Source organism: Apodemus sylvaticus, chromosome 11 (genome assembly GCF_947179515.1).
Source record: "Apodemus sylvaticus chromosome 11, mApoSyl1.1, whole genome shotgun sequence".
Lineage (NCBI taxonomy): Eukaryota > Metazoa > Chordata > Mammalia > Rodentia > Muridae > Apodemus > Apodemus sylvaticus.
Window position 1 is genome coordinate 6,042,414 of NC_067482.1, and position 26,087 is coordinate 6,068,500.

General features: G+C 44.8%; 1 protein-coding gene across 3 annotated transcripts in view; it reads left to right on the forward strand.

Moving 5' to 3' along the window:
* The window catches only part of Klhl8 (kelch like family member 8), a 52,381-nt gene extending 32,114 nt beyond the window's left edge, over window positions 1–20,267 (forward strand). For 2 of the 3 annotated variants that reach the window (XM_052198899.1, XM_052198900.1), the window contains exons 3-10: window positions 4,114–4,662; window positions 5,972–6,158; window positions 9,861–10,004; window positions 12,065–12,176; window positions 15,128–15,296; window positions 15,494–15,653; window positions 18,178–18,379; window positions 19,199–19,622. In XM_052198899.1, coding sequence (XP_052054859.1) covers window positions 4,114–4,662; window positions 5,972–6,158; window positions 9,861–10,004; window positions 12,065–12,176; window positions 15,128–15,296; window positions 15,494–15,653; window positions 18,178–18,379; window positions 19,199–19,322 — 1,647 coding nt within the window. In that variant the 3' untranslated portion in view covers window positions 19,323–19,622. Of the gene's footprint in view, window positions 1–4,113; window positions 4,663–5,971; window positions 6,159–9,860; window positions 10,005–12,064; window positions 12,177–15,127; window positions 15,297–15,493; window positions 15,654–18,177; window positions 18,380–19,198; window positions 19,623–19,780 lie in introns of those variants that run through there. The other variant, XR_007980211.1, reaches the window with a different exon arrangement.
* Window positions 20,268–26,087: the final 5,820 nt, after the last annotated feature.

Here is a 26,087-nt window from a genome sequence, read left to right on the forward strand (position 1 = left end):
ATCAGTAGTCTTCCTATACTCAAAGGATAAATAGGCTGAGAAAGAAATTAGGGAAATGACACCTTTCACAATAGTCACAAACAATATAAAGTATCTTGGTGTGACTCTAACCAAACAGGTGAAAGATCTGTATAACAAGAACTTCAAGTCTCTGTACCAACTCTTAATGTTGGCAGAAGGTATAGTATTTATATTATTTTGCTTAAAAAAAAGAATGCTTGATTTTTAAGCCAATGTTCATAGGCTATATTAATATTTTTCCAAAATTTTAAGTGGTGTTATTTGTTGTCAAAACTTTCAACTAATCAGGTAAAACCAATCATTCTGAACGACTATAGAGAAACAGTTGTAAACCCCATTATAATAATACTTCCCTAAAGGTGGAGAAAGATGAATTGGTTACATTGTAACTATTGATTCCTGACCTGACAGTTCTGAAGGCAGAGGAGTTCAAGCTAACGTTACAGCAGGATGGGTATCTGGTGAGGGTTACCCTCTGCTTCTGAAATGGCACCTTGTTGCTGCCTTCTTCCGGGAGGATGAGTCTGTGAGGGCATAGTGACTGTGTCTCACATGGTGGAAGGCAGAAGGATAGAAAGGCATGAGCTAATTGAGCTAACCCTTTTATAAGTGATTTATTTCATGATCTCGGAGCCCCATGATTTCTTCACTTCTCAAAACCCCACCACATAGGGTTGGGGAGGGGACTTTCAGACCATATCCCAGTTGTAAGGTAATACAAAAGGAATGGTAATGGTAATGGAGAAGGTCCCCTTTCCTCATAACAGAGAAGGTCCCTTGACCCTTGATGGAGAAGGACCCTTTATTCAAGAAACAGAGAGGTCCCTTTACACACAGTGGAGAAGGTCCCTTTACCCAGTGTTTAACTATTCTGAGATATTAAGGTGTCTCCAGAATTCTGTGACAGTCTTGGTTTGTCCTTTCAAATAGTAGCTCACTTGGATTGATTGTTTGAGTCTGTTTCCTCTTACTCAGAAGGATTATTTGAATATTTATATTGTTTATTTCAACCCTTAAATGCTATCTGAATTGTCTCCATTATATAATTTAAAAATGAATCAGAATGAAGTTAGTTATTGTAGAACAGTGGCTGGCTGCTGTCCTGTGGTAATTTAGTATATGTTAAAATTAGTTTGAGACTGATACATCTATCCTCTTTTATTTTAGATCTTGACAATAAAATACTTTCTGGGTGACTAAGTAATTTAATTTTTTAGGGGCTGGAGAGATGGCTTAGCGGTTGAGAGCACTGACTGCTCTTCCAAAGGTCCTGAGTTCAAATCCCAGCCACCACATGGTGGCTCACAGCCATCCATAATGAGATCTGATGCCCTCTTCTGGGGTGTCTGAAGACAGCTATGGTGTACTTACATACTTACATATAACAATAAATAAATCTTTAAAAAAATATTTTTTTAAAAGTAGTATAATTAAACGAGCAAAATTATCAGATCTTAAATTGAAAACTCAGAAAATTGCTTATGAGGAGGTAAAAAGAGTTTGGATACAGAATTGTTTTTATTATTTTGTGTACAAAGTACTTTCAGAATAACCACATTGTTGAAAACTGTTACATAGTTAAGGAATAAGCCAGGCGTGGTGCATGCCTGTAATCCCAGCACTCTGGGAGGCAGAGGCAAGTGGATTTCTGAGTTGGAGGCCAGCCTGGACTACAGAGTGAGTTCCAGGACAGCCAGGGTTACACAGAGAAACCCTGTCTCAAAAAAACAAACAAATCCAAAAAACCAAAAAAAAAAAAAAAAAAAAAAAAAGGAATAAGAGGGAAAAATGTTTGCTTTGAACAGAACCTTGCTTTAAATATTGCTGAGGTGAAAAGCCACATTCTGGATGTGGAAATTGCTTTGTGTTCTTGACAGGTAGCTTGGCAGAAGATAGCAAGCTATAAAAACATGGTGGGCCTCCAAATTCATCCCAAAATTAAGAAAAAAACACTCACCTTTTTCTGTAAGATATTTGTGTGTAAACTAATGAACAATCGAAATGTCCTGACTGGCTAATTTCAGATGATAATGTGTCATAGCTACTGTAACAAGACTGTAGGAGACTTGCAATGGTTTCAGAAACTTGGAAAGTAATTACATATTTCAGGAAACTTAGTTCTCCTTCAGCTTGTGTAAATGTCTTTGAAGCACATGTATCAGCACGTTGATAGTCCTGTCGGCAGTAAGGACTTTCCTGCTGTCCTGTTCACTGGGCAGGTGAGACTGAGAAAACGTCTTGGGAGAAACCGGTTCTGTAGGTCAGTAGATAAGCTACCTTCTAAGAACCAGTAGCTGGGACATAACTGTTCTTTTCAATAGTTGAGGCTAACTTCAGCTCCTTTGTTAGAGTTGTTAGCTCACAAGTAAGGTGAGATCTGCGCCCTCAGCCCTCTGCCCATGTCGCCATGGTGACAGAAAAGGCTTTACTGATCCAGGAGCCTTTGTTTTGTTGTGTTTTGATCCATAGTAGCCAATCTTAAGTATTTCTTCTTTTTTTTAAGAAAGAAATAATTTCAGCAGTGTCAGTATTTTACTAAAATTTAAGATTGATGTGTTTTTTCTTACTATCTTGAATTATTCATGTTTGTTCATTAATATAACAAAAATGTAGACAAGAAATTTTGCTAGTATTAAGGACACACACATGCAGTATATATCATATATATATACTTCATGGTCTTATTTCTATGACTAAATCATACAGTTATTTTGTAGTTTATATGTTTTTTAGTTCAGTTTGAAGTACCAAGTTTATATATTTCTGATTTCTGACTTTTTTTGATAACTAATAATTATTTTTATGTACCAAAAAGGGAATTGCAGAAGTAAACTTTACAGACTATGTGGTAATATGTAACTTAGAGTTGGTATAGTAACAGGCCATATATAGTGGTCCAAAGATCTTTAGACCTTAGAATGGATAGTTACTCTAAAAAAGTACATTTTGGGTTGGGAGGATTTGGCCACATTTTAAGTTATTTTTTGTTTTTAATCAAGAAATTGAAATAGAGTTGTAGAAAGACAGTGTTTTATTATAACTTACATGAAAATAATTGTCTGCTTTAGTTACTGTCCTATTGCTGTGAAGAGACACCATGACAGGGCAACTTATGCAAGAGTTTATCAGGGCTTACAGTATCAGAGGGTGAGTCCGTTACCATTGCGGGAGAGAGCACGGGGTCCGGAGGCACGCAGACACACAGCCGCAGACACACAGGCGGGCAGTACTGCTGGAGCAGTAGCTGGGAGTGCACATGAAGAGAGAGCTAGCTGGGAATAATAGCATGGGCTTTAGAGACCTCAGAACCTGCGTGGGGTGCCTGCCGCACTCCTCCGACAAGGTCACGTGTCCTAATCTTTCCCAAACAGATCCACATTGGGAAGCAAACATTCAAATATTAGCTATGGGGGTATTTGCATTCAAACTACCACTCTGGCTGTTAAGTTTTATTAGTTTTAAAATAGTGGTTCTCTGGAAATTGCATGACTACTGTGTGGTTCTACTGTGTAATAAATAGTGTTGTCTTTTTTGGGGGGGGCGGGGGTCAGGAATTGGACTTTCAGCCTTACACATGCAAGGCAAACCCACTACCATTAAGCTGTAGTCCCACTTGGTGGTCTATAGCTAAATTTCAGATAATTGCTAAGATGTTATTTTTAGGCTGCTTTAAAATGTTTACTATTGGGGCTGGAGAGATGGCTCAGCAGTTAAGAGCACTGACTGCTCTTCCAGAGGTCCTGAGTTCAGATCCCATCAACCACATGGTGGCTCAAAACCATCTGTAATAATATCTGACACTCTTCTTCTGGAAGAAGAAGCTACCGTGTACTCACATATAATAAATAAATAAACCTTTTAAAAATGTTTACTATTTCACAACACAATCCTCAAATATGAGTAACATAGAAAATAATAGTTCTATGTGGCTAATTTAGGAGATGAAAACTATCAGACTTTGAGAAACTGCTCTAGATTGAAGGCTAAGTAGCTGAAGGGTTTCAGCATTCGTGTTGTCTAGAGCATTGCCTGTGGGTAGGGCACCTGTTCTCTGATGTGCAACTGTCTCACTGTGTGTATTGATTTGGACAGGTTGGCTCAAAGCTGATCTCTTGTCACAAGCTGGTGCTGGCTTGTGTGATCCCCTACTTCAGAGCCATGTTTCTTTCCGAAATGTCTGAAGCCAAGCAGGCACTGATCGAGATCCGAGACTTTGACGGTGATGCCGTGGAAGACTTGGTGAAGTTTGTCTACTCCTCGCGGCTGACTCTGACAGTGGACAACGTCCAGCCTCTGCTGTATGCAGCGTGTATTCTGCAGGTCGAGCTGGTGGCCAGGGCCTGTTGTGAATACATGCAGCTGCACTTCCATCCCTCCAACTGCCTGGCAGTGCGGGCCTTTGCGGAGAGCCACAACCGGAGAGACCTGATGGACATGGCGGACCAGTATGCCTGTGAGCACTTCACTGAGGTGGTGGAGTGCGAGGACTTTGTGAGTGTGTCCCCGCAGCATCTCCACAAGCTCCTGTCCTCCAGCGACCTCAACATCGACAGCGAGAAGCAGGTCTACAGCGCCGCCATCAAGTGGCTTCTTGCCAACCCGCAGCATCATCCCAAGTGGCTGGACGAGACACTTGCACAGGTAGGACTCAGGTAGGATGCTGTGCGCGCCACTGCTGCTGATGTCTGCAGGGGTAAAGGTGCGGGGGCTGACTCTACACAGCCTGTGCAGCTTCTGCACTAGTGATACATCTGATTACTTTACAAGCTTACATATTTAAAATATTCACACAATAGTGTTTCTGTTAGCCTAAAATGGCTCTAGGAAAACAGTTCTACCAGTCATTTATAACTTATTGTATAATGAAGTTTCCAAGTTTTCATAAATCACTTTCCTAATGATAGGATAGTTATTCCTAATGATCGTAGACCTACTCTGGAAAGAACCACATGGCGTAACTTTGCATTTTAAATTTTATTTTGAAACCTCAGAAATGTGTCTGTTGTGGTTGTTGATGCTGTTAACTGTCAGAGTGGGCACCTTGGATAAGGAACTAGGAACAGGCCTTTCTTCCTGGTCTCCTGTTCTCCCTCCTCCATCTTCCTCTTGTTTACTTACTCGGAAGTAAAGCGGCTCCCTTGGGAGCAGTAGTGCCATTTCCTTACCTTTTCTTAAATGAATGCTTTGTTAAATTTTCTAGTTGGCAAAAAGCATTGGGTTGGTAGGGTGTGCTTGAGTGGCTGGAATTACACGCTTGTCTCCCGCCCACAAAGCCCAGGGCTGGCTCCTCAGTGTGGCATAAGCCAGGCGTGGCAATGCCTGCCCACAGTCGCAGCACTCAGGAGACAGAGGAGGATCCGAGCTGGGAACACTCTTGGCTACAGAGCAAGTTTGAGACTGGCCTGCGATGCATAAAAATCTGTCTTAAAGCAAAACTAAACTGAAAACATTGCCTACTTAACCCAATTTGTTGTTATTTGCACACAGGGTCTAGCCCAGACTAGCCTGATAACTCTATAACTCACGCTGGCCCCAAGTTTACAAGTCTTACATCTTAGACTCTCGGGCTCTGGGCTTACAGACATGAGTCATTATGCTCAGTTATGCCCAAGTTTAATAAAAATTTTAATAGTGTTATTAAAATCTTAACATTTCAAGAACAAATTACTTATATTTTTGCTCAGAGGAAGAAAACATATTCAAGTGTGAGATTATAATTGGATTTTTGATGCAAGAGTAGCAATTACTTTCAACCTCTAGTTCATTTCACATGTAACAGTTTTTTGTTTGGTAATGTTCTCAGGAGGCTTGGCATTGAACCCAGTGCCTTTGCATGTGAAGGATAAAGGGCCACCACAAAGTCTTAGCCACAGTCACATACATGTGTGGATTGGGGATTATCTATTCTCTTACGATCTAAGCTTTGTATTACAACTGTTTGTGATCTTAGGTCCGTCTGCCATTATTGCCAGTTGATTTTCTTATGGGTGTTGTGGCGAAAGAACAGATTGTCAAGCAGAATCTGAAATGCAGAGATCTACTGGACGAAGCAAGGAACTACCACCTTCACCTGAGCAGTAAGCCAGTCCCTGACTTTGAGTATACAGTCCGGACCACGCCAAGGAAGCACACTGCCGGTAAGTGTTCATTTTATCAACCTACCAGAAAGGTAGGGCTATTGGTTATGTCTGCCCAAGCGTGATAGTCAGACAGTTAGGGCCTGATTATCTTAAGGTAATGATCGGTCAGCAGGTTCTATGTGTGTAGTCATGATTCTTAATGAACCATTGAGTTTTACTAATACCCCCAATGTTTTAGTTGTTTCTGATGGTTGCTTTTGTAAGACAGAATGTCACTGTAGTCCAGGCTGTCTTCATGGCCCTGCCTCTGCCTCCTGAATGCTCAGTCACAGTCATGTGCCATATGCCTGGCCTCAGTAAGCCAGTGTTTAAAAAAGGAATATAGATCCTACAAAATCTGAAGCAGTAGCTTTCCTTCGAGCTCTTCCCTCAGTCTTTTGGCAGAATTGGGTGCTATCAGTGCCTTCAAGTGTTGTGTTAGAATTTGTTAGGCATGTTACTTTGCAATCTGTGTATTGCCGTGTTCCTCAGAAATGACCGTTGATCTCGAAGGCTTGTATTTATAGTGCCAAGCATTCAGCTTGATACACATTACATATTTCAGTATTTGTCATTGTGTTTTACCAAATCAAAAACAAAACAAAACATACCTAACGATTGTATGACGGGCTGTGCTAAACTATTAGAATTGAAGGCTCTTACATTTAAGAAGATTGTAACTTCTCATTGGGCAATATTGCTTTGACTGTATTTCTCTAAGAAAATAGTTTATGTTCAATCGTGCCCTCATGCACGTGCACACAAACGCACACACAAAAAACGCACATGCATGGGAATGTGCATGTGTTCTTTTTGTTTTGTTTTGGTTTTGGTTTCTGGTTTTTGGATTTTGGTTTTTTTCAGAGACAGGGTTTCTTTGTGTAGCCCTGGCTGTCCTGGAACTCACTCTGTAGACCAGGCTGTTCTCGAACTCAGAAATCTACCTGCTTCTGCCTCCCGAGTGCTGGGATTAGAGGCATTCGCCGCCACCATCTGGCACATGTGTTCTTTAGATGGGCTCTCATGCGGCTCAGGCCTATTTTGAAGTCCCTGTGAAACCCAGGCATCCTGGAAATCCCCATGTAACCCAGGGTGAACTTGAACCCATGGTCTTTCTGTCTTCTCCTCCCACACGCTAGGCTTCAGGTCTCTACTGTGTCTATTTCTGTGTCTGGGGGACAAGAGAAGGTAAGTGAAGCCCAGCTGCTCGGCAAGAGGAATCCTACACAGAGGTCTCCCTCCTCGTTGTTTCCAAGGTGTGCTGTGGGGAACAGCCTGACAACCACAGAAGGCTTGCTTGGGTGCGAGCACTGCGTCTGAAGACCTTCTTCTGAACAGTTAGCTCGCCGTGAGAAAGGCGGTCACTTAATTCTTTTTGTGTTAGTAAGTAGAATTGCAGGTTTTAGTTACAGCCAGGCAGTACTTGCAGTTGTCATTAATCCCAGTACGTGTTTTTAGGTAGAGGCAGGTGGGTTTTTATCTTGTGGGTTTGATGCTGGCCTCCTTTACATGGACACTTCCAAGCCAACCCTGTCTTTTAAAAAACTTTTTGCCAGGCAGTAGTGGCGCACACCTTTAATCCCAGCACTTGGGAAGCAGGGGCAGGCAGATTTCTGAGTTCAAGGGCAGCCTGGTCTATAGAGTGAGTTCAAGGGCAGCCTGGTCTATAGAGTGAGTTCCAGGACAGCCAGGGCTACATAGAGAAACCCTGTCTCAAAAAACCAAAACCAAAACCAAAAAAGAAAAGAAAAAGAATTCTGTTTTTGTGAGTCTTGTCTCATGATTTTGAAATGTTTAATAATTTAAATTCACTATTTTCTCTGCCTGTTTGTTTGGGGTTGGGGATGAAGCCTAGCACTGTGTGTACTGTGCAAGTGCACTCCAAACCCATACATCCAGTTCAACATCTCAGCAACCTAGAGTCACCAGAGCATGCTTGACATTCATACAGTCTCACATCGTCATAGGAACTTGTACAGTAGGGTTTTCCCCTGCTGCTGCTGCTTTTTTAAAGATTTATCTTATGTATGAATACAACACCAGAAGAGGGGAATTTCATTACAGATGGTTGTGAGCCACCATGCGATTGCTGGGAATTGAACTCAGGACCTTTGGAAGAACAGTATGTGCTCTTAACCGCTGAGCCATCTCTCCAATCCAGAGTAGGTTTTAACAAAAGAGCCAGCCTAGCTGGGCGGTGGTGGCGCACGCCTATAATCCCAGCACTTGGGAGGCAGAGGATTTCTGAGTTCGAGGCCAGCCTGCTCAACAGAGTGAGTTCCAGGACAGCCAGGACTACACAGAAAAACCCTGTCTGGGGCTGGTGGGGGGGGGGGGAAGGAAAGGAAAATAGAGCCAGCCATTTATCACATTGATGGTTTTCCTCCATTTTGGGGGAAGGAAAGACTAAGAATTAGGCTAGATTTGTCCAAACCACACAGAAGCAACAGAGAAAAAGATTTGCATGCTGATATTTTTGCCTCCATTTTAGTTTTCTTTCATAACATGTTTGAAGGTGACCTGTGTAACTTTCACTTAGAGAAAATGTCAGCGAAGAACACAGTTACATTCTGGGACTACGACTGTACCATTGTCAGGACCTTTGACTGACTTTTGTTTATTATAAACTTGACTATGTGATCTTTTAGGACTACTAACTTTTATCTTCTCTGGCTCTAAGTTTTGAGTCAACGGGAAGGGGCGTACAGGGATAAACTCGTTCCGTGGCCACATAAATGCTGACTGTGTGGTGAGCGCTGGAATAGGTGTTAGAAATGCAAACATTCAGCCTGTGTGGAGGAACTTGGTCTTGTCCAGGGGAAAGACAGACAAATTCTGCAGAGTATTGTAGGTGCTTTGCTGAGACCAAGTGTGGGGTGAAAAGGGGGGGGGATCAAGATGGGGTCAGAAGCCCGTGTCTTCCAGCCTCAAGAACTGGATCACAGGTGTGCCCTCCACTTCTGGAGTGCAGTGCATTCCAGAGGTAGTCAAGTTGACAACCCGGAATAGCCATCACAGAACCATGGCGCAGGTGGTTTAACACAAAGGGACAAAGCTTTCCTTCCAGGCTAAAGAGAGGAAGATGGGTGGGTCGTGAGAAGCAAGAGACCTGGATGTTACAGATGCCACAGTAAGGGGTTTTCCAAACAAGTGAACTGTGTGTCCAATGCTGGCCTTGTATTCAGTAGGGAAGGGAAGCAATTAGGAGGTTGGTTGGGGTAGACAGCTCGGCCGTGGTGGAGACAGAGGATCCCCCCCCCCCCTTTTTTTCCTTCAAGTGAGGGTTTCTCTGTGTAGCCCTGGCTGTCCTGGAACTTGCTCTGTAGACCAGGCTGGCCTCCAGCTCAGAAATCCACCTGCCTCTGACTCCCAAGTGCTGGGATTAAAGGCGTGCGCCACCACTGCCCGGCAACAGAGGTCCTCTTTATGGTATACAAATAAGCTTGTCATTTCTCCTAAATAAAAAAAAAAAAAGGCTTATTGACGGTTATGATTTAAGCCAGGACGCTTGTAGTAGATGGGGATTTAAAAGGATAGGCGACTGTTGACTGGGATTCTTTGAAAAGTTCAAGGTGGCAGAAAAGGAATTATATTAGATTTCATAACTCACCACTTTTTAAACAACCATTACTCAGGATCTGATAATCAATTTCCACAGTAATTAGGAGTAAAGTTTTAAAAGCTGTGATACTGATCTGCGTCTTGTGGCGTTCCCTTCAGGTGTGCTGTTTTGTGTGGGTGGTCGAGGCGGATCTGGTGACCCCTTTCGCAGTATTGAATGCTATTCTATCAACAAAAACAGCTGGTTCTTCGGACCAGAAATGAACAGCCGCAGGAGACATGTGGGTGTGATCTCTGTGGAAGGTGGGTCTGCTGCAGCCGAAGGTCATATCACAAACCTGGTGTTTTTCTTAATAACGTGAACTTTGAAATTTTCTTTCTGTAACAGTGGCTAGATAACATAGCCTGTTGGTATATAAATTAAAAAAAAAAAAAGAATGGCCAAGAAAAGTGAAATTCTTGTGACTGAGCATGGTGGCACGTACTTACAATCCCTGCATTTGAAGACCAAAGCAAGAGGATTTTAGTTCCTGGTCACCCTGAGCTACATGCAAGACCCTGTTTCAAATCACCAAGGGAAACTGGGCGGTGGTGGCGCAAAGGCCTTTAATTAAAGCTAGGCCTTTAATTAAAGCTAGGCCTTTAATCCTAGCTCTTGGGAGGCAGAGGCAGAGGCAGGCGGATTTTCTGAGTTCAAGGCCAGCCTGGTCTACAGAGTGAGTTCCAGGACAGCCAGGGCTATGCAGAGAAACCCTGTCTCGAAACAAAACAAAACAAATCAAATCACCATGGGCGAGAAGTGTGCCTCACAGGCAGATTTCATTTGTGTATGAAACATCCTGGGATCAGTTATAGCAAATGTTTTAGTTCTAAGTCATTTTTGGTTTTTATTAATATTTTTTTGAGAGACGGTCTCTAGCCCCTGTGAACTCGAGACTGACCGTGAACTCCTGATCCTCCTGCTTCTGCCTCCTGTCAGGACTCCAGGCATGTACCACCATATCCAGTTTGTACATTACTGAGAGTTGACTGGAGCTTCCTATGAGAGGCAGGATCTCTGCCACCTGAGCTACACCCCGGCTCCTAAATTATTTTTTATATATCTTAAGAGGTTTTTTAATGTGTATGACTGTGTGCCTGCATGTACATATGTGCCCCAGGTGTGTGCCTGCATGTACACATGTGCCCCAGGTATGTGCCTGCGTGTACACATGTGCCCCAGGTGTGTGCCTGCGTGTACACATGTGCCCCAGGTGTGTGCCTGCGTGTACACACGTGCCCCAGGTGTGTGCCTGCGTGTACACATGTGCCCCAGGTGTGTGCCTGCGTGTACACATGTGCCCCAGGTGTGTGCCTGCGTGTACACATGTGCCCCAGGTGTGTGCCTGAGTGTACACATGTGCCCCAGGTGTGTGCCTGAGTGTACACATGTGCCCCAGGTGTGTGCCTGCATATACACATGTGCCCCAGGTGTGTGCCTGGTGCCAGCAGAGGGCAGCAGGTCCTCCGGGACTGGAGTTCCAGACAGTTGCGAGCCTCTGCGTGGATGCTGGTGGGTCCTCTGTGAGAGGACCAAGCACTCTGAACTGCCGAGCTGTCTCCCCTTCTCTGTATTTCCAAAAACATCTGTCCTCTTAATAAACAAGAAAAGGGTGACTCTTAAAATCTTCCTAGCAGGTTTTTTCTATGGTTCTGAAATTAATTTTCAGTAATGATTTAAAATCTCATTTCCATAACTGTACAGTGTAGGAAAATGCTGAGGATATAGCTCGATGAGAGAACAGTCTTCCTCACATTCTGCATTTCGGTTTTAATCAGAAAAAGGTTGATCATTTTTGTATTAACAGATTCATACTTTATAATATGTTAATATTAATTAATTTTAATTATTATTTAATTACAATTATTTATTAATATAATTATACTTATTTGTCATATAAATATATAATATTAATATATTATTATAAATAGTATAAATTAATAAAATATTTATAATAAATAGTTATTGATAATTAGTCAATTTAATTATTATTTAATTAATAGTAACCTATAAAGGCTGTTAGCCATTTTTTCCATTTTAATGGCTTGTTTTGAAGGCAAAATTAATGATGTCATTTACTACTTAATAAAAAGTAATGAAGCCCAAGAAGTTAGCATTTGAGAGCTCTTAAATAACTTTATGCACAGGCAGGTTTGGTGAAAGTTCCCGCTGGTTTTCACTCCCTTATGGTGACATGAATTCAGCATTGAACAAAAGGCAATGCTAAAAGTGGATTCATTTTCACTCTGGCTACACACTGTTTACATGTGGGTACCATGAGTGTCGGTCTTAGGAGTCACATAGGAGACCGCTCTGTTTGCAGGGAAAGTGTATGCGGTGGGCGGCCATGATGGAAACGAGCACCTGGGCAGCATGGAGATGTTTGACCCTCTCACTAATAAGTGGATGATGAAGGCGTCGATGAACACCAAGAGGTGGGTCAGCCAGCAAAGCCTCTCGAATGGACAGCGTCAAGTAAAGACGGCAGAAACTGAAAAATCCTATGTTGACAGGGTTCTGGCTTTTAGAAGCTTCTCTCCTCAAGCCCGAGTTGTGAAAGCACCCAGACCAATGGATGCTTGACAATGGCTCCATGGTCAGGATGTGCACTGCCTCTCCAGAGGGTCCAGGCTCTGTTCCCACTCCCACACTGGGCAGCTTACAACCCCTGTAACCCAGTTCCAGCGGGTCCCACACCCCCTGTGGATCCTTCACCCGCCCACTCATGTGCACCGGTTAAATGTGCATTCATATGCACGTTTTTAAAGTGGTCTCAGTGGCTCACCTTTTGGGCCCCATCTTGGCAACCTTGTTCTTCTGTAAAAAGCCTTGCTGCTCCTTTTGAAACTTGTTTGTTTGAAACAATTTTAGATTTTTTTCTTTCAGAAAAGTTGCAAATCTGGTAGCACTCTTTATTCGATTTGTAAAACTTTACTTAAATTCCTTTTTGTGTTCATTTATGTATGTGGTGAGAAGAGGGTTTCGTGTGGAGGTCAGAGACAGCTTGCAGAAGTCAGTCTCTCTCTTCCATCCCTGTCAGACTTAGGCCGTCATGCTCAGCGGCAGTGTCTTTACCTCCTGACCCAGCCACCTCACCAGTCCTTGGTATTCTGCTTTGTTGTGTTGTGTTGTGTTGAGACAGGATCTCATGTCACCCTGGCAGGCCTCACACTTGCTACCATAAAATCTGTAGTGTTACAGGTATCAGGGTTCCTCAGTGAAGGTCGTATTGCCTCCTCTGCTGGAGTTCCTGCTCGTGTCTCGTGGGAAGAGGGCGCGGGTGCTATAAAAATCCTCCACTGCTATAGAGCAGCCCTCTTCAGCAAAGAATTACCTGGATTGGGCTGCCACCATACCAAGGACGCCTCGCCCTGTGCCCTTCACCCAGGCTCCTTGTGTGTTACATCTCACAGTTGCAATCGTGTCAGAAATACAGAAAGTATCAATAGAGACAGTACTGTCAACTTTCACAGTCTCTCCATACATTTTTCTTTACAGATTGGTTGGTTGATTGGTTTTGTGTGCATGCATACAAACACCCACTGAGGCATCAGAGGGCATCCCACGGAGCTAGACTTGTGGGTGTTTATTAATGAGTTACCAGGAATTAAATCCTGATCCTCTGTAATAGCAGCAAGTGCCTTTGACCACTGAGCCATCCCTCCAGCCCCTCCTCACACATCCTTGGGTTTTAATTGGTTTTACGTACCTCCTTTTTTGGCTGATAATTTGATACTGTATGAAGATAAGTTGAAACGAGTATGACAACATGCCTGACCTTAATGGAAATGCATGTAGTACTTCTCTCAACTATTATACTAATTATGTCTAAGGCTTATTATTATCTTGTTAAGAAAATAGCTCTCAATTTATGTCTTCTTTACTGACTTTAAGATTAGAGTTGCTGGGTGGTGGTGGTGCACTCCTGTAATCCCAGCACTCTGGGAGGCAGAGGCAGGGGGATTTCTGGGTTTGAAGCCAGCCTGGTCTACAGAGTGAGTTCCAGGACAGCCAGGGCTATAAAGAGAAACCCTGTCTCGAAAAAACCAAAATCCAAAAAACAAAACAAAACAAAAAAAAAGATTAGAGTTAATAAATTTTTCTCTATAATAAGTTGAACTATATTTTGATTATTGGAACTTGTGTAAAGGAACATCAGTTATGCCAGGACTATGGGGTGGGAGGTTGGGTTTGCGGATGTTCTGTGTAGAGGAAATTAGTTGGCGTGTGTCAGTATGAGACACAGATCTCAAAGGAACGGAATAGAGCTTCCAGGACAGTCGTTACAGTCAAAGGAGCAAGGGGAGCTTACGGGAGACCGCAGTCATGCCGCTCTTCATGTGCCATGCAGCAGCTGCGCTGCTCACACCGCGTGTCAACGCTGGCTCGCTCAGCTCCTAGACTGTTCTCAGGTGTGTGCTTTGCAGTTAGTGCAAGCTGTCTATGCAGTGGTGCAGGGATGCACATTAGTTGAAGGATGTAAACAGAAACGTTGGCTAGACTGTGCTAAGAAACGACTAGCAGGAGACAGCAGGAAGGTGCGGTGAGAAAGATGAATATCGTGTGTCCGCTGAACCAGAACCGTCCAGGCATGCCCCGTCATCTGAAGGCTTAAGGAGTGGTGAGACCGAAGCTTCCTTTCCCAGTGTTACCTGGGAAATGGGAGGTGGGTCCTAGAGCCAGCTGTAAGTGAAGACAGTCCTCAGAGATCTCCAAGGCAGCTTTAGAATAGCTCAGCTTTAGGTGGACATAATCTGCCCTTTTCTATTGTCTGTTTAACAATGAAGTAACTTCAGTAGGGACTAAGTCTTCCTTTCAAAAAATTAAAAATAAATGCCCACTAGAAATATGGCAGTGTTCACAGAGCTTGTGATAGAAACGAGTGTTCTTTTGTGTGGTGTTTTAATGAAACCCTGCAACAGAGTGAACTCATGCATTCAGAACTGAAGTTGGCGTCTTAAATCCACAGCAAACTGTTTTCTTATCAGACCATTAATTTCTCAGTTATATAACTGCCTACTTACTAATTGGACACTTTGGTTTCTTTATACTGTTTTTTTTGGGGGGGGGGGTTCTGCAATATTATTTGTTCTGAATTTAGGGTTAGCATAAAGCTGGTGAGTAGAACTCATCCCTGGTAGATGCAAGGCCCTGGGCTCAACCCTCAGAAAAAAAATAAGGGGAAAAAAGAGCTTGACCCAGGTTTCTAGTAGCCTGTGTAGCCGTGCCATATAGTCAAGGGATCGGCCCGTACGCCGGCTCAGAAACAGTAACACACGTAAAACTCCAATACAATTATCCTCAGAAGTGCCTTGCACTGATAAAAAATTTCTTCTTTATCCTGAAACAGACTCAGATGCTAAAGCACGTTTGATTGTTTTTGTAGGCGAGGAATCGCCTTGGCCTCCTTAGGGGGCCCGATATATGCAATTGGAGGGTTAGACGACAATACGTGCTTCAGTGACGTGGAAAGATATGACATCGAGTCTGACCAGTGGAGCACAGTGGCACCAATGAACACGCCCCGTGGAGGCGTCGGCTCCGTGGCTTTAATAGTAAGTTACACAGCCCCTTCCCATGGAGAGGCACCAGGCACTCCCGAGGTCACCACAGTCTGGTCACAGCAGCAGCCACGGCATTGACTGTAACCAGGGTGCTCGTGAAGTGCTGGGTTTCCCTGCATTCTGTCCACCTTTGGGACCATGGAGAAACCTGTCTGAAAGCTGTTGTGTGTTTTGTCTTCTTCATATAGAACCATGTTTACGCAGTAGGTGGCAATGACGGCGTAGCCTCCTTGTCCAGTGTGGAGAGGTATCACCCGCATCTGGATAAGTGGGTAGAAGTGAAGGAAATGGGTCAGCGGAGAGCGGGCAACGGCGTCAGCGAGCTCCACGGTTGTCTATATGTTGTTGGTGAGTCCGTGCTATCTCTCTAACTTAATATGTCAGGGCCCTTGATGACACACGCCAGAAAGTAACACAGTAACAAACCATTATCATGCTTAACCTTTGGTAGGATCAATCCTGAGTTGTGCTTTGGAATTCTTAAATTTGGCATCAATGCTTGATTTAAATCATCATATTTAAAACTTCTGAAAGGTGTGGTGGCACATGCCTTTAGTCCCAGCACTCAGGAGGCAGAGGGGTGAGTCTGAGGTCACCCTGCTCTTCATAGTAGGTCCAGGCAAGCCAGGGCTGCATAGTGTGACCCTGTCTCAAAACAAATCCAAATCGCAAAACTTAGATTATATTTAACATAAATATAATCCACTTGCATTTAAATGAGATAAATATTTGTAAATGTAGAAACATAAATATGATTTGCTAAAATAAATGTTAAAAGGTCTAGTGGCTTGTTTTTTTCTTCCATTTTATTTCAAAGCTAATTATATTGTTTACTTCAAGAAAACCAGTGACTTCTCCATGTGACGTATATATGTTAGCCTTTCTTGCTTTTTGACCAATGGAGGTGCTGAGTTAGAGGACTTTTAGAGCTGCGCTCTCTCAGAGTCTTAACGTACGAAAGGGTAATCTGGACTTGTGTCATACCAGGAGGGAGGCAGCCTGGCTGTGAGCCGTGGCAGCTCCTGAGTGTGCCGCACCGTGCAGCCTGGTAGTGTGCCGCAGCCTCTAGTGGGGCCTTACGCGATGTGAGCCTGCGCCGGGCACACCCAGCTCTCAGGAGTCAGAGACGGTGCATGTCCAACACAGGAGCCGCTCTGTTGTAATTAGTAACCTTTCCTCACAGAGAAGGAGCTGCCGGCAGAGGTCATTGCACGTGTTACACACCGTAGGACACACTGGAGTGAGCTGTTGGGTTTTATTACTCACAGTTCTTGGTAGGAGAGTGTTGTTGATATTATTGTTTAAATATTGGAAGTAGAAGTAATCTGACTCTTCCTGTGCTCTTGTCTGAAAAGAACAGAAATAGCACAGCTCCCCCCAGCCTCACCCATGGTGCAGGAGTCAGTTGTAGAGACAGGTCCCTGGACATTCAAATCCTCCTTAACTGAGGACAGCTGGTGTGAGTGACACCGGATGACAGGGTGGCTCCCCTAACAGCCACCTGCCCTCGGCTCCGCTCCTCGCTCTGTCTTGATTTGTTTCTCATTGAACCTAAACTAAGGCTTCTGTGTGGCGGGCAGGCACTGTGCTGTTAAGCTGTGTCCCCAGCACCGAAGCCTTTCTTATTACCTGGGGAGATAAAACAGAGCCAATAAAAAACAAAGGCTATAGACAATGCTACTGCCAAACCTGATCTTCCACGCTAGCACGAGCAGTGACAGACTCATATCATGAGGGAGGGGATTTCGTTCTGATGAGACTGGGATAAGCACTTGGCGAAAATCCATCTGGTTATGTACATAAAATTAGTGAATTTAATAAAACCCCATTAGAAGAGTTTTATTTGATTATTTTTTTTAAATTGACCCTATTTTTAAAGAAAGGATCACAGTAGCAGCATCTCAGGAAACATCTCAGCAAAATGGGTGGAGTTGCCAAAGAGACTGCCGTTCACTTGGGAAGGACCTGGGAAAGGTGGTGGAGGTCACGGTGACAGACCAGGCATCACTCAGGGATGTGCCAGGTCATTTCTGTAGACCTCATGACAGGAGGAGACATGGCTGTGGCCAAAATGGATGAAGACTCGGCCACAGCCCACTATCTCAGGAATTGTGCTGGTAATAATGGTTTCAGAGGAGCCCTGGGGCAGGAGAGATGACTCAGCCATTAAGCTAGGCTCACAGCCAAGACCGTAAGAGCCCTGGCAAGCTTGCACCTCTGTCTGGGTGAGCCTCACAGTTTGGTGGAGTTTGGTTCTCAGGCTCCCGGCTGCTGAGACTGCACACAGAGGGAAGCGAAGCAGTCTTGCTTCTTGGAATCTCGGGACAGTATGACACAGCTGCTTTCTACCTATAAATCCACCTTCTTTTCACTTCAGCTCTTTAAACCCAGACATGGTGGCATGCACCCATAATCCCAGCACTGTGGAAGCTAAGGCAGGGATACACCTTGAAATCCTGTCTTAAAAACTGAGGAAAAAGATTTTTTAAGCCTACTGTTAAATTGTAATACTGATTACATGGAGTTAGATTATAGAAAATTGTAGTTGTTGGTGGTAGAAAAGTGTTAAGGTAATTTTTTTCCTCTAAATCATTCTAAAATAACTTTAAAAGCTTGAGGGTTTGATTTTGTTTTGTTTATCTTGTTTTGTTTGAGACAGGGTTTTCTTGTTGCCCTGATTATCCTGAAACTCACAGGCAGGCTAGCTTCAAACTCACGGAGATCCACAGGTCCTCGCTCTGCTCTGCTCTGCCTCCCAAGTGCTGGGATTAAACATGCCTGATAAACGCTTGAGTTTTATAAGCTGTTGAGTTGAGGTTTAGTTGTCAGGTTTTATGAAATGCAATGCCATTTCTAAATATTGCTTTTCTAGGTGGTTTTGACGATAATTCCCCTTTGAGCTCGGTTGAACGATATGACCCTCGAAGCAACAAGTGGGATTACGTGGCGGCACTCACCACTCCCAGGGGTGGCGTAGGGATCGCGACAGTGATGGGCAAAATCTTTGCAGTTGGCGGTCACAATGGCAACGCATACCTGAACACGGTGGAGGCATTTGATCCGGTGCTGAACAAGTAAGTACAGACTGCTTCTCGACAGTGGAATGCTCCGCCCACTCTCGGCGATACCTGAGACCAGCCTGTTTATACGTGCTTAGAATAAAATGTTCAGTGCCGTGCTGCCTGCCACTGGGACTCTCTCCTCCTCCAGGGCTGCCTCCTCAGCCTTGACAGGACCGGAGGTATAGAGCCCTACTGCAGCTCACTGTGCCTTGTCTGTTGATATCCCTGGGAAACCTGCCCTTTTCTGAACAGAAAGGAAGGAGGCATGTATGGTGAGGGGGTGTGGGAAGGACTGGGAGGGGAACTGCAGTCAGGTTGTAAAAATTAATTGATTAAAAAAAAGATAAAGTTCAGTGCATGAAGTAGGAGGCACAATAAAGGCTAGCAATTAACTAATAAACTGGAACATTCAAATAGCATGCAGAGATAACATGGCTGCCAGCCGCTCTCGCTCTCGCTCTCTCAGATCGTTAAGTTAAACAAAGGTCATGTGAGCAAAAGGACCCAATCCCATGACAGTTGGTCCACCTCTAAGTGAGACTCCAGTCAGAAGCTAGCCTAGGCAACGCAGAACAGCATGGCATCTAAAACTTGAGATACTTCTGGAAATTCTCATTTAATATTTTCAGACTGGCTTACTGTATGATAACTGAACCTGTGAAAAGCAAAACAAGATAATAGAAGAATATTATGTCATTAATATAAGATTTTGGGATATCTTTTCTCCCTCTAGGAACTTGCTGTCTTTTAAAACCAGCCCCATAATCCTGAGTGTTGACTGCTGTTGGGATCCCTGTGCTCCATGGTGACAGTCTTGTCCTGTCTTTCCAGGTGGGAGCTGGTGGGACCCGTGTCTCACTGCCGAGCTGGTGCTGGTGTGGCCGTGTGTGACTGTTTAACTAGTCAGATCCGAGACGTAGGTCATGGGTCCACTAATGTGGTTGACTGTATGTGATTAAGCCCCAGCAACAAGGACGCAATCCCATCTGATGGACAGGAAGACAACATGGCCCATTTGACTGTGACTGCAGCCTCTGTCTTTGAATGTCAGCTGTTGTAAGTACATCCGTGGACTGATGGGTGAGAGTTGTTAGTCATAAAGTTAAGTGAGCTGTCTCCTGCTTCAGCAGCAGTGGAGCAGGCCAGAAGCAGCCTATCTGTGAACCCACTCTTGCTCTGAGAGATGTTTCATGTAGTGCCAAACCTTAAAATAGCTGTTTATTTTGATGAATAAAATGTAATTTATTGAGTTTTATCTATTCTTTTTCCTGAAGAAACTAACTTCGGGCAGTAGTAGGCTTTTCCCCCAGAGGAGAGATAAGTCCGCTCATCAACATGAGAACTTGAGGCCTGCTCCCTTGAGGGTCATTCTACATGGTGCTGATGAATTTATGTCTTGTTTTTTGTCTCTAGATGGTGACTTTCATTTCTTGGGTGTTTATGAAGTACGGAAACTGTGTGTTTCTGAGACATTCTTGAAACCCTATTAGTGTCTGTAGGAGGCCTTCGCTTCCATTCAGGAGTTTGAGAACTACAGGAGGCAGCCATGCTGGCCTCCTCATCAAGTGTACCGGCCGCCATTCTTTCCCATTCATGAGAATTTCTCAGTGATGACCGAGGATTAGCGTTAGTGCAGTGCCCAGTGAATGAGATTGGCGTTAGGGGACTGCCCAGTGGAAAGACAGGAGGATATGTGAGGCCCTTGTCACCTAGGGAGGGGAATGGGGGGGTCCTTTAACCTTGCTCTTTGGAGTAGTTGTTGGATTTGGAGTGAGGATCCAGTTTCTGTCATTTGTCACTGTCTGGGTTTTCTAGTTGTACAAAGCTGAATTTATTTATTATCAGGACATGAATGCATTTTTACAAAATTCCTTTCTGCAGTATAGTTTGATATTTAGTTCAAATTTGTCATTAATCAATAAAATATGTTGTTGGTTAAAACAGAAAAAAATGGAAACTAGTTTTTTCATTGTTTAATATCCTCCAATGTATTTATTGATACTTTGTTGAATATTTCTATAAATAATCTGAAGCCTAGCGTATTGGTAATCCTGCTGTGACATAAGAGCTCTTCATTGTCTTCTTATGTGTCTGTGTGTGTTGTGTACATGTGTGAGTCCATGTGCACACATGTTCACATTCTGTGGAGTCACAGGATTAACATCAAGGTTTCCCTAGACCACTGTCCATCTCACTCACTGAGGCAGACTGTCAGCTGACCCAGAGCTCCTCTATATACATCTAGTCCCAATAGCTTGCCCCCGAGATCCCGTCTCTACTTCCAGAGTCCTGGAGTCACAGGCAGCCTGCTTCACTTGCCTGGCCTCGCACGGGTGCTGGGGAGCTCAACACTGGCCCACTGCCTACCTGGCATAGTAAACAAAAGCAAACCCGTTGTTGGCATCCTCATGTTTCATGAAGTAAATTTTACACTTCACAAACTGGGCTATTTTTTCCTGTTGTTGGGTGTTTTGTATGGATAATGATCCAAGATCACTGTGGTGTCTCTCTTTCAAATGAGTAAGCTTAAGTAGTCAGCAAGTTGGAATAAAAGAATAAATAGAAAAGAAAAAAACAAAGAATAGAGAGTAGCAGAAAGGCTAGACCATCAGACCAGACTCCTATACCACCCAGCAGACGGCCGTGTGGGGCCCTGGACGCCCACCTGGAGCCCAGACGGTTGGCTGGTCAGCTGGCCTGAGAGGAGGGTCCTAGGCAGGTGTCTTCTCCTGTGTAGGACTTGTCATTTGTTGTCCCACCCCAGGCATCCTTACATCACGGGGTAAGCAGTAGCTGAGTCTCTTGCAGTAGGAAGGGACCCCGAATGACTTCCCTCCATGCTCAGGACCAGGCAGAATGGCTTCCTCACTTGTCGCCGCCACCAGTGTCTTCGCTCGTGGTCTGCTGCTCCCCCTTTCTCACAGGGCCGAGGAGCACAGGAGCAGCCCATCAGGGACAACATGTTGGAAGATACTGAAATAAACACTTGGCTCTGAGGCCAGAGTGCATGGCAACTTCTCCTCCAGAGCCAGCTCCCTAGGGATGTTAAAGAGCACACACAGGCTTGCCACTGCGCTCTAGTCTAGCTGGCTGTATCTCAGCCACCCCTCAAAGCATGTAACCATAACCCTCAGCTCGCTCCATCTAGCGACCGTGGGAAATGACTGGAAGCGTGGCTGCTGTCAGCTTCTCGCCAGTGGGACATTTGTGGTTACGGGCCAAGGATATTGATATCTCATTTGATTATTAGTTTGGGTGTATTCCATCCTAATCTTTACTAGACAGCGGTTATCTAACATACCAAGTCTGTACCCTTGTACCTGTGGTACTCTTGTACGAGGTACTCATCAAAGAATATGAATATGAAATGGAGGGAACAGTGACAGTCGGAAGCATCGCCACCAGCAGCAGAAGGAAGCACACCGGGCGAGCCTGCCGTCTCTGAGGCTAGAAAGACTCGCTTTGTGGGATGAGCCAGATGGCCGATGGCGATGACACTGTACAGGCCTCATCTCACGGCCCCAGGCGCTAACGGCACACACAGTGTTCTGAGTGAGAACCATAGTGCCAGGCCGTGAGAACCAGGGCTCAAGTGAAGCACCTGCCCCCCCCCCCAGGCAGAGCTCGGATCACGCCCCTTTGTGAGTGCCCCCCATTTAGTCATTACAAACACACTTGACTATACCAACAACGAATTAGCTTTGTCTTTGACGAACACTGTTTTATATAACTAGTTGTTAGTTTTTAAGTGGTGGAGTAAATGTTTCACTCCTTCTAAGTAGTATAATTCATTTCCCTAATTCCCAGGTGAACTAACGAACTTGAAGAGCTGTTACAATGCCTGCGGTAAGAGATCGTTGCAGTTGTACAGCCATGGCAATTGTAAGAGAGAACCAAGGCTTTTGCTTTTGTTTCTCTATGACTGATTTTTTAGGATCCAGTTGGTGGTATATCGGTGAGGGGTGTTTCTGTGTTCTCATACCAGGCTCTGAGGGGTGGGCTACGGCAAATCTGCCTAACAGGGAGGGGCACACAGAGACAGAAGAACTTGAAGTGAGGGGGAAACTGACCCAGTGGCAGGGAGTAGGAATCTAGAGGCCAGTTACATGCTATAGATGGGAAATGGTGGACTACATGTGAGAGGGAAGAGGAAGAGGATTGCTAGAGGTCAGTAGATTGAAGGAGGATTGGACAGGAGCCGGGACAGAGGAGTGGGTGTGCTAACCAAAACCAAGGATGTAAGAAAAAGGCCTTTGCAGACCCACTACTCAGCTAACTTTAAACTATAACTGGACAAGTTTGGAATGACCCTGCATGGATGGGCAATTGTGTTCCTAAATGAAAATCACCATGCAAGGAACAAGATATCTCCCTCAGAGGTACTGGCCGGAGAGGCGTGAGAGGCTCCCCAACAACACAGGTCACCCCAGCCTTTGCTTACCCACTAAATGCTGGCTCCTTTATTTATGTCTGTGTGTGCACACCGTGCTTGTCAGGGTATTTCTTCATAGTGACAGGAGACAGGAGGCAAGACAAAGAAACGTATTTACTGACACAGCTTTGCATGGAATGCTGTTAACTTTGACATATCTGCAATGTTAATTACAAGGGTTTCCTTGGTCAGAGAGGGAGGGGAAGGGAGGGAGGGAAGGAGAGAGAAAATGAGAATGAATGAGAATTATGAATTCATGGACAGGCTAATGTTTAGAGTAACATTAGTTTGTCATAGCAAACTAGTAATATATTTTCTTGCAGATCTTATTGCTCGTGTGTGTGTGTGTGTGTGTGTGTGTTATGTGTGCACACCAAAGTTTTGGCGGTTGTCTGTTTTAAGCAGTGTATGTTGAAATATCTGCCTCCCTTCTCGGTTCTGTTACCTGGAATTTCATGAATTGGGTTTGTTTGGTTGCAATTCTGTGGTCAGATCTAGGGCCTTGCTTACTCTCCCATTGAGCCCCATCTTCAGCCCTTGTTCTTTGAGGCAAGATGTCTGTTGTTGAGGGCCAACCTAACTGTGCTCCTGCCTCAGGCTCCCTGGTGTTGAGAGACAGGTGACTTACCATGACCAGCTCTAGCAGTCTTAGGCTGGTTGTTTAACTATCAGTGGTGCCCAAGAGCTGTTTCAGATCTCCTCCAGCAGTTGAAGGAGGCAGAACTGTGCCGGTTCCAACTGGTTTTCGCATGTTGGCTCCCTTTTTGAGCCCTGGAACTCTGGTTCCCTGGTCTGCTGAGTCAGTCTCTTGAACATGGTGGTTCACACGGTGGTTGCCGTGGCTCTAAGAGCCCTTGAAGGGTTTTGCATCTGCATTGCTTTGGCAGCATTTGGTGTTAAACAAATTCAGAAATCTCACCAATGTTATCACTGGTATTCCAGAAGCCCTTTTCGTTTTTTGGGTTTGTGAGAAGGCACTGCTATATAGCTTAGGCTGGTGCAGCCGGCAGCCATGGACGAACTGGGTCTACCTGAAGGAGGCTGGAAATGAAAAAGGAACGGGTGTGAGAGAGGGATGAAGCCAAGACAAAGTGTCTGAGCAAGCCTCAAAGTTTAATTTTCATCACTGCATTTATACAGGGAGAACTCACAGACCCATCTTTTGTTTCAGCTGGGTCGTGTTGCAAAGCAAACTCAGCGGGCAGTTCACTCCTGTAGAAATTTTAGATGCAGTGAGGCCAGACCCAGGCTAGGTTGTAAAACTACTGTGGGTCTGTTTAGCCTACTCAAGGCTGGGGGAAGGGCACGGGCTGGCCTTGAGTTCACTCTGTTGCTCAGGGTAGCCTTGAACCTACTGCAATCCTCCTGCCTCAGCATCTCCAGTTGATCTGGATGTTTTTCATGCCTGTCTACACTGCCCTTGTGCCCTTTCTTCCTCAAACAGTTTCTTGGATCGTGACCTTTTTTGCACATGAAATGTTTCTACGCAGACCATTTTCTGTTTTTCCTGAAGTTGCTTTGGTGACGTGCTGCTGTGGAATCTCGCTTCAGGGTTGTTTAAATGCCCTTACTTACCGCCCTGCCAGGTCCCATTCTGGGTCACGCTTCTTCTGGGGACCCAGGAGTGACTTTCACTGTCTGTCGACGCCTTGTTCCCACTGAGGGCTATCTAATGCTTCTGTGGGCTCTGCTCTTCCTGTCTCCTGCAGTGCAGTGTTTCAGTGCGTGTAGACACGGCTTTCCTTGAGTGTGTCCTGCTAGTACAGTTTATGACACAGATTTAGGCTCTCCTCTGAGCACTCCAGCTGTGGGCCCCGGGCGCTCCTCCACTTCCATGTTATTCCCCGCTCTTCTCCCTTTCCCAGGGCGTGGTGTGCACTCCGTGTGTAGCAGGAGTGTGAAGGGCAGAAGGCAGCTTGCAGGCACCAGTTCTTTCTCCGCCATCTGGGTACAGGCTAGACGGGTGATCTCTTCACCCCGCTGAGCTGTCACGCCTGCTCCTGGATGGTTCTGCTGAATACTCTGTCATCACACACACACACTCACACTCTTACATACACACACATACTCCCTCATTAGTGGATAAACCCAGACATTCACTTTTCTTCCCTGCTAAAATTGCTTTCTGTCTGATTTTTATTTTGTGAACATGGGATATGCAGTCCTTGGTGTGGTGGCACAGCGGTTACTTTCCCATTCCATGGGAGACACTGCTGTCCTCAAGCAACAGGAGCCTTCCTGTCTGCTGCCTCCCATTGGCCCAGGGAACGGCCCTGCTTTTCTTGCCTGTGCTTCTGAAGAATTCCTGGGGGTTATGTAACTCAATCTTAACTTTTTAAGACACTAATACACTGTTGTGCAAAGTGGCTACATCACTCAATTGCCACAGAAACACAAAGTTTCCTAGTTCTGCAAATCCCTTTGCCGCCTCTGGTAGCATCATTATCTTTGATTAAATTCATTTGACCCGGTGTGAAGGGTCACTGTGGTTAACACTAAGGAAATGGCTGCCATCTAGTGTCCAATTGTACACATTACATCCAGAAAACCTAGCCCTAAGGAGAAGCCTATCTTCAAAACTGGCTTGTTAAAATTTATATTTATTTCATGGCTTTCTTTCTGTTAGCATACTAAGAACCTGAGCCCAGGTTTAAAATATTTTTTTCTTTTCACCACATGATTACCTCAGAAACTAGGTTGGTGACATTTTTAATTAAAAAGAAAAGTTTATTTGGGTGGGGGTGAGGCACAGGACAACTTACATATTTTCTCCTTGGACCATGTGAAACCCAAAGATCTGAACTCGGGTTGTCAGGTCTAGTGACAAGTGCAGTCACCACTGAGCCATCCCACCAGCCCTGACCCTCTCTAACCTTGGGAGGTACATACTCATGGCTGCTCCTGATTTCATCCACCTTCTGCCCCAAGGCCTTGGAGGAAGGCTTCACACCTGTGGAGAGGGCCAGGTGGCGACCACTCTGCTGCCTCAGACCCGCCACCGTCTCAGAGGAGGCGTGGGAGCTAGTGTCCTGGACTGAGGAGCGCAGGGAGCACCAGGGTGTGTTCAGGTAAACCCAGCAAATGTGAGTGGGGAGGGTGAGCTGGCACAGGCTGGCCTGGGGAGAGTTCTGCAGGTGTGTGGGTGGTCTCAGGAAAAGGAGGAATTTAACTGTTGGAAGGAAGAACCTACCTTGTGCTTTGAAGGGTATCACACCCAATGGCAAAGCGAGATGTGAACTCAGGAAGTACCTGAAGCTTATGTCACAGAGCTCCAAGTGCTGATTAGCG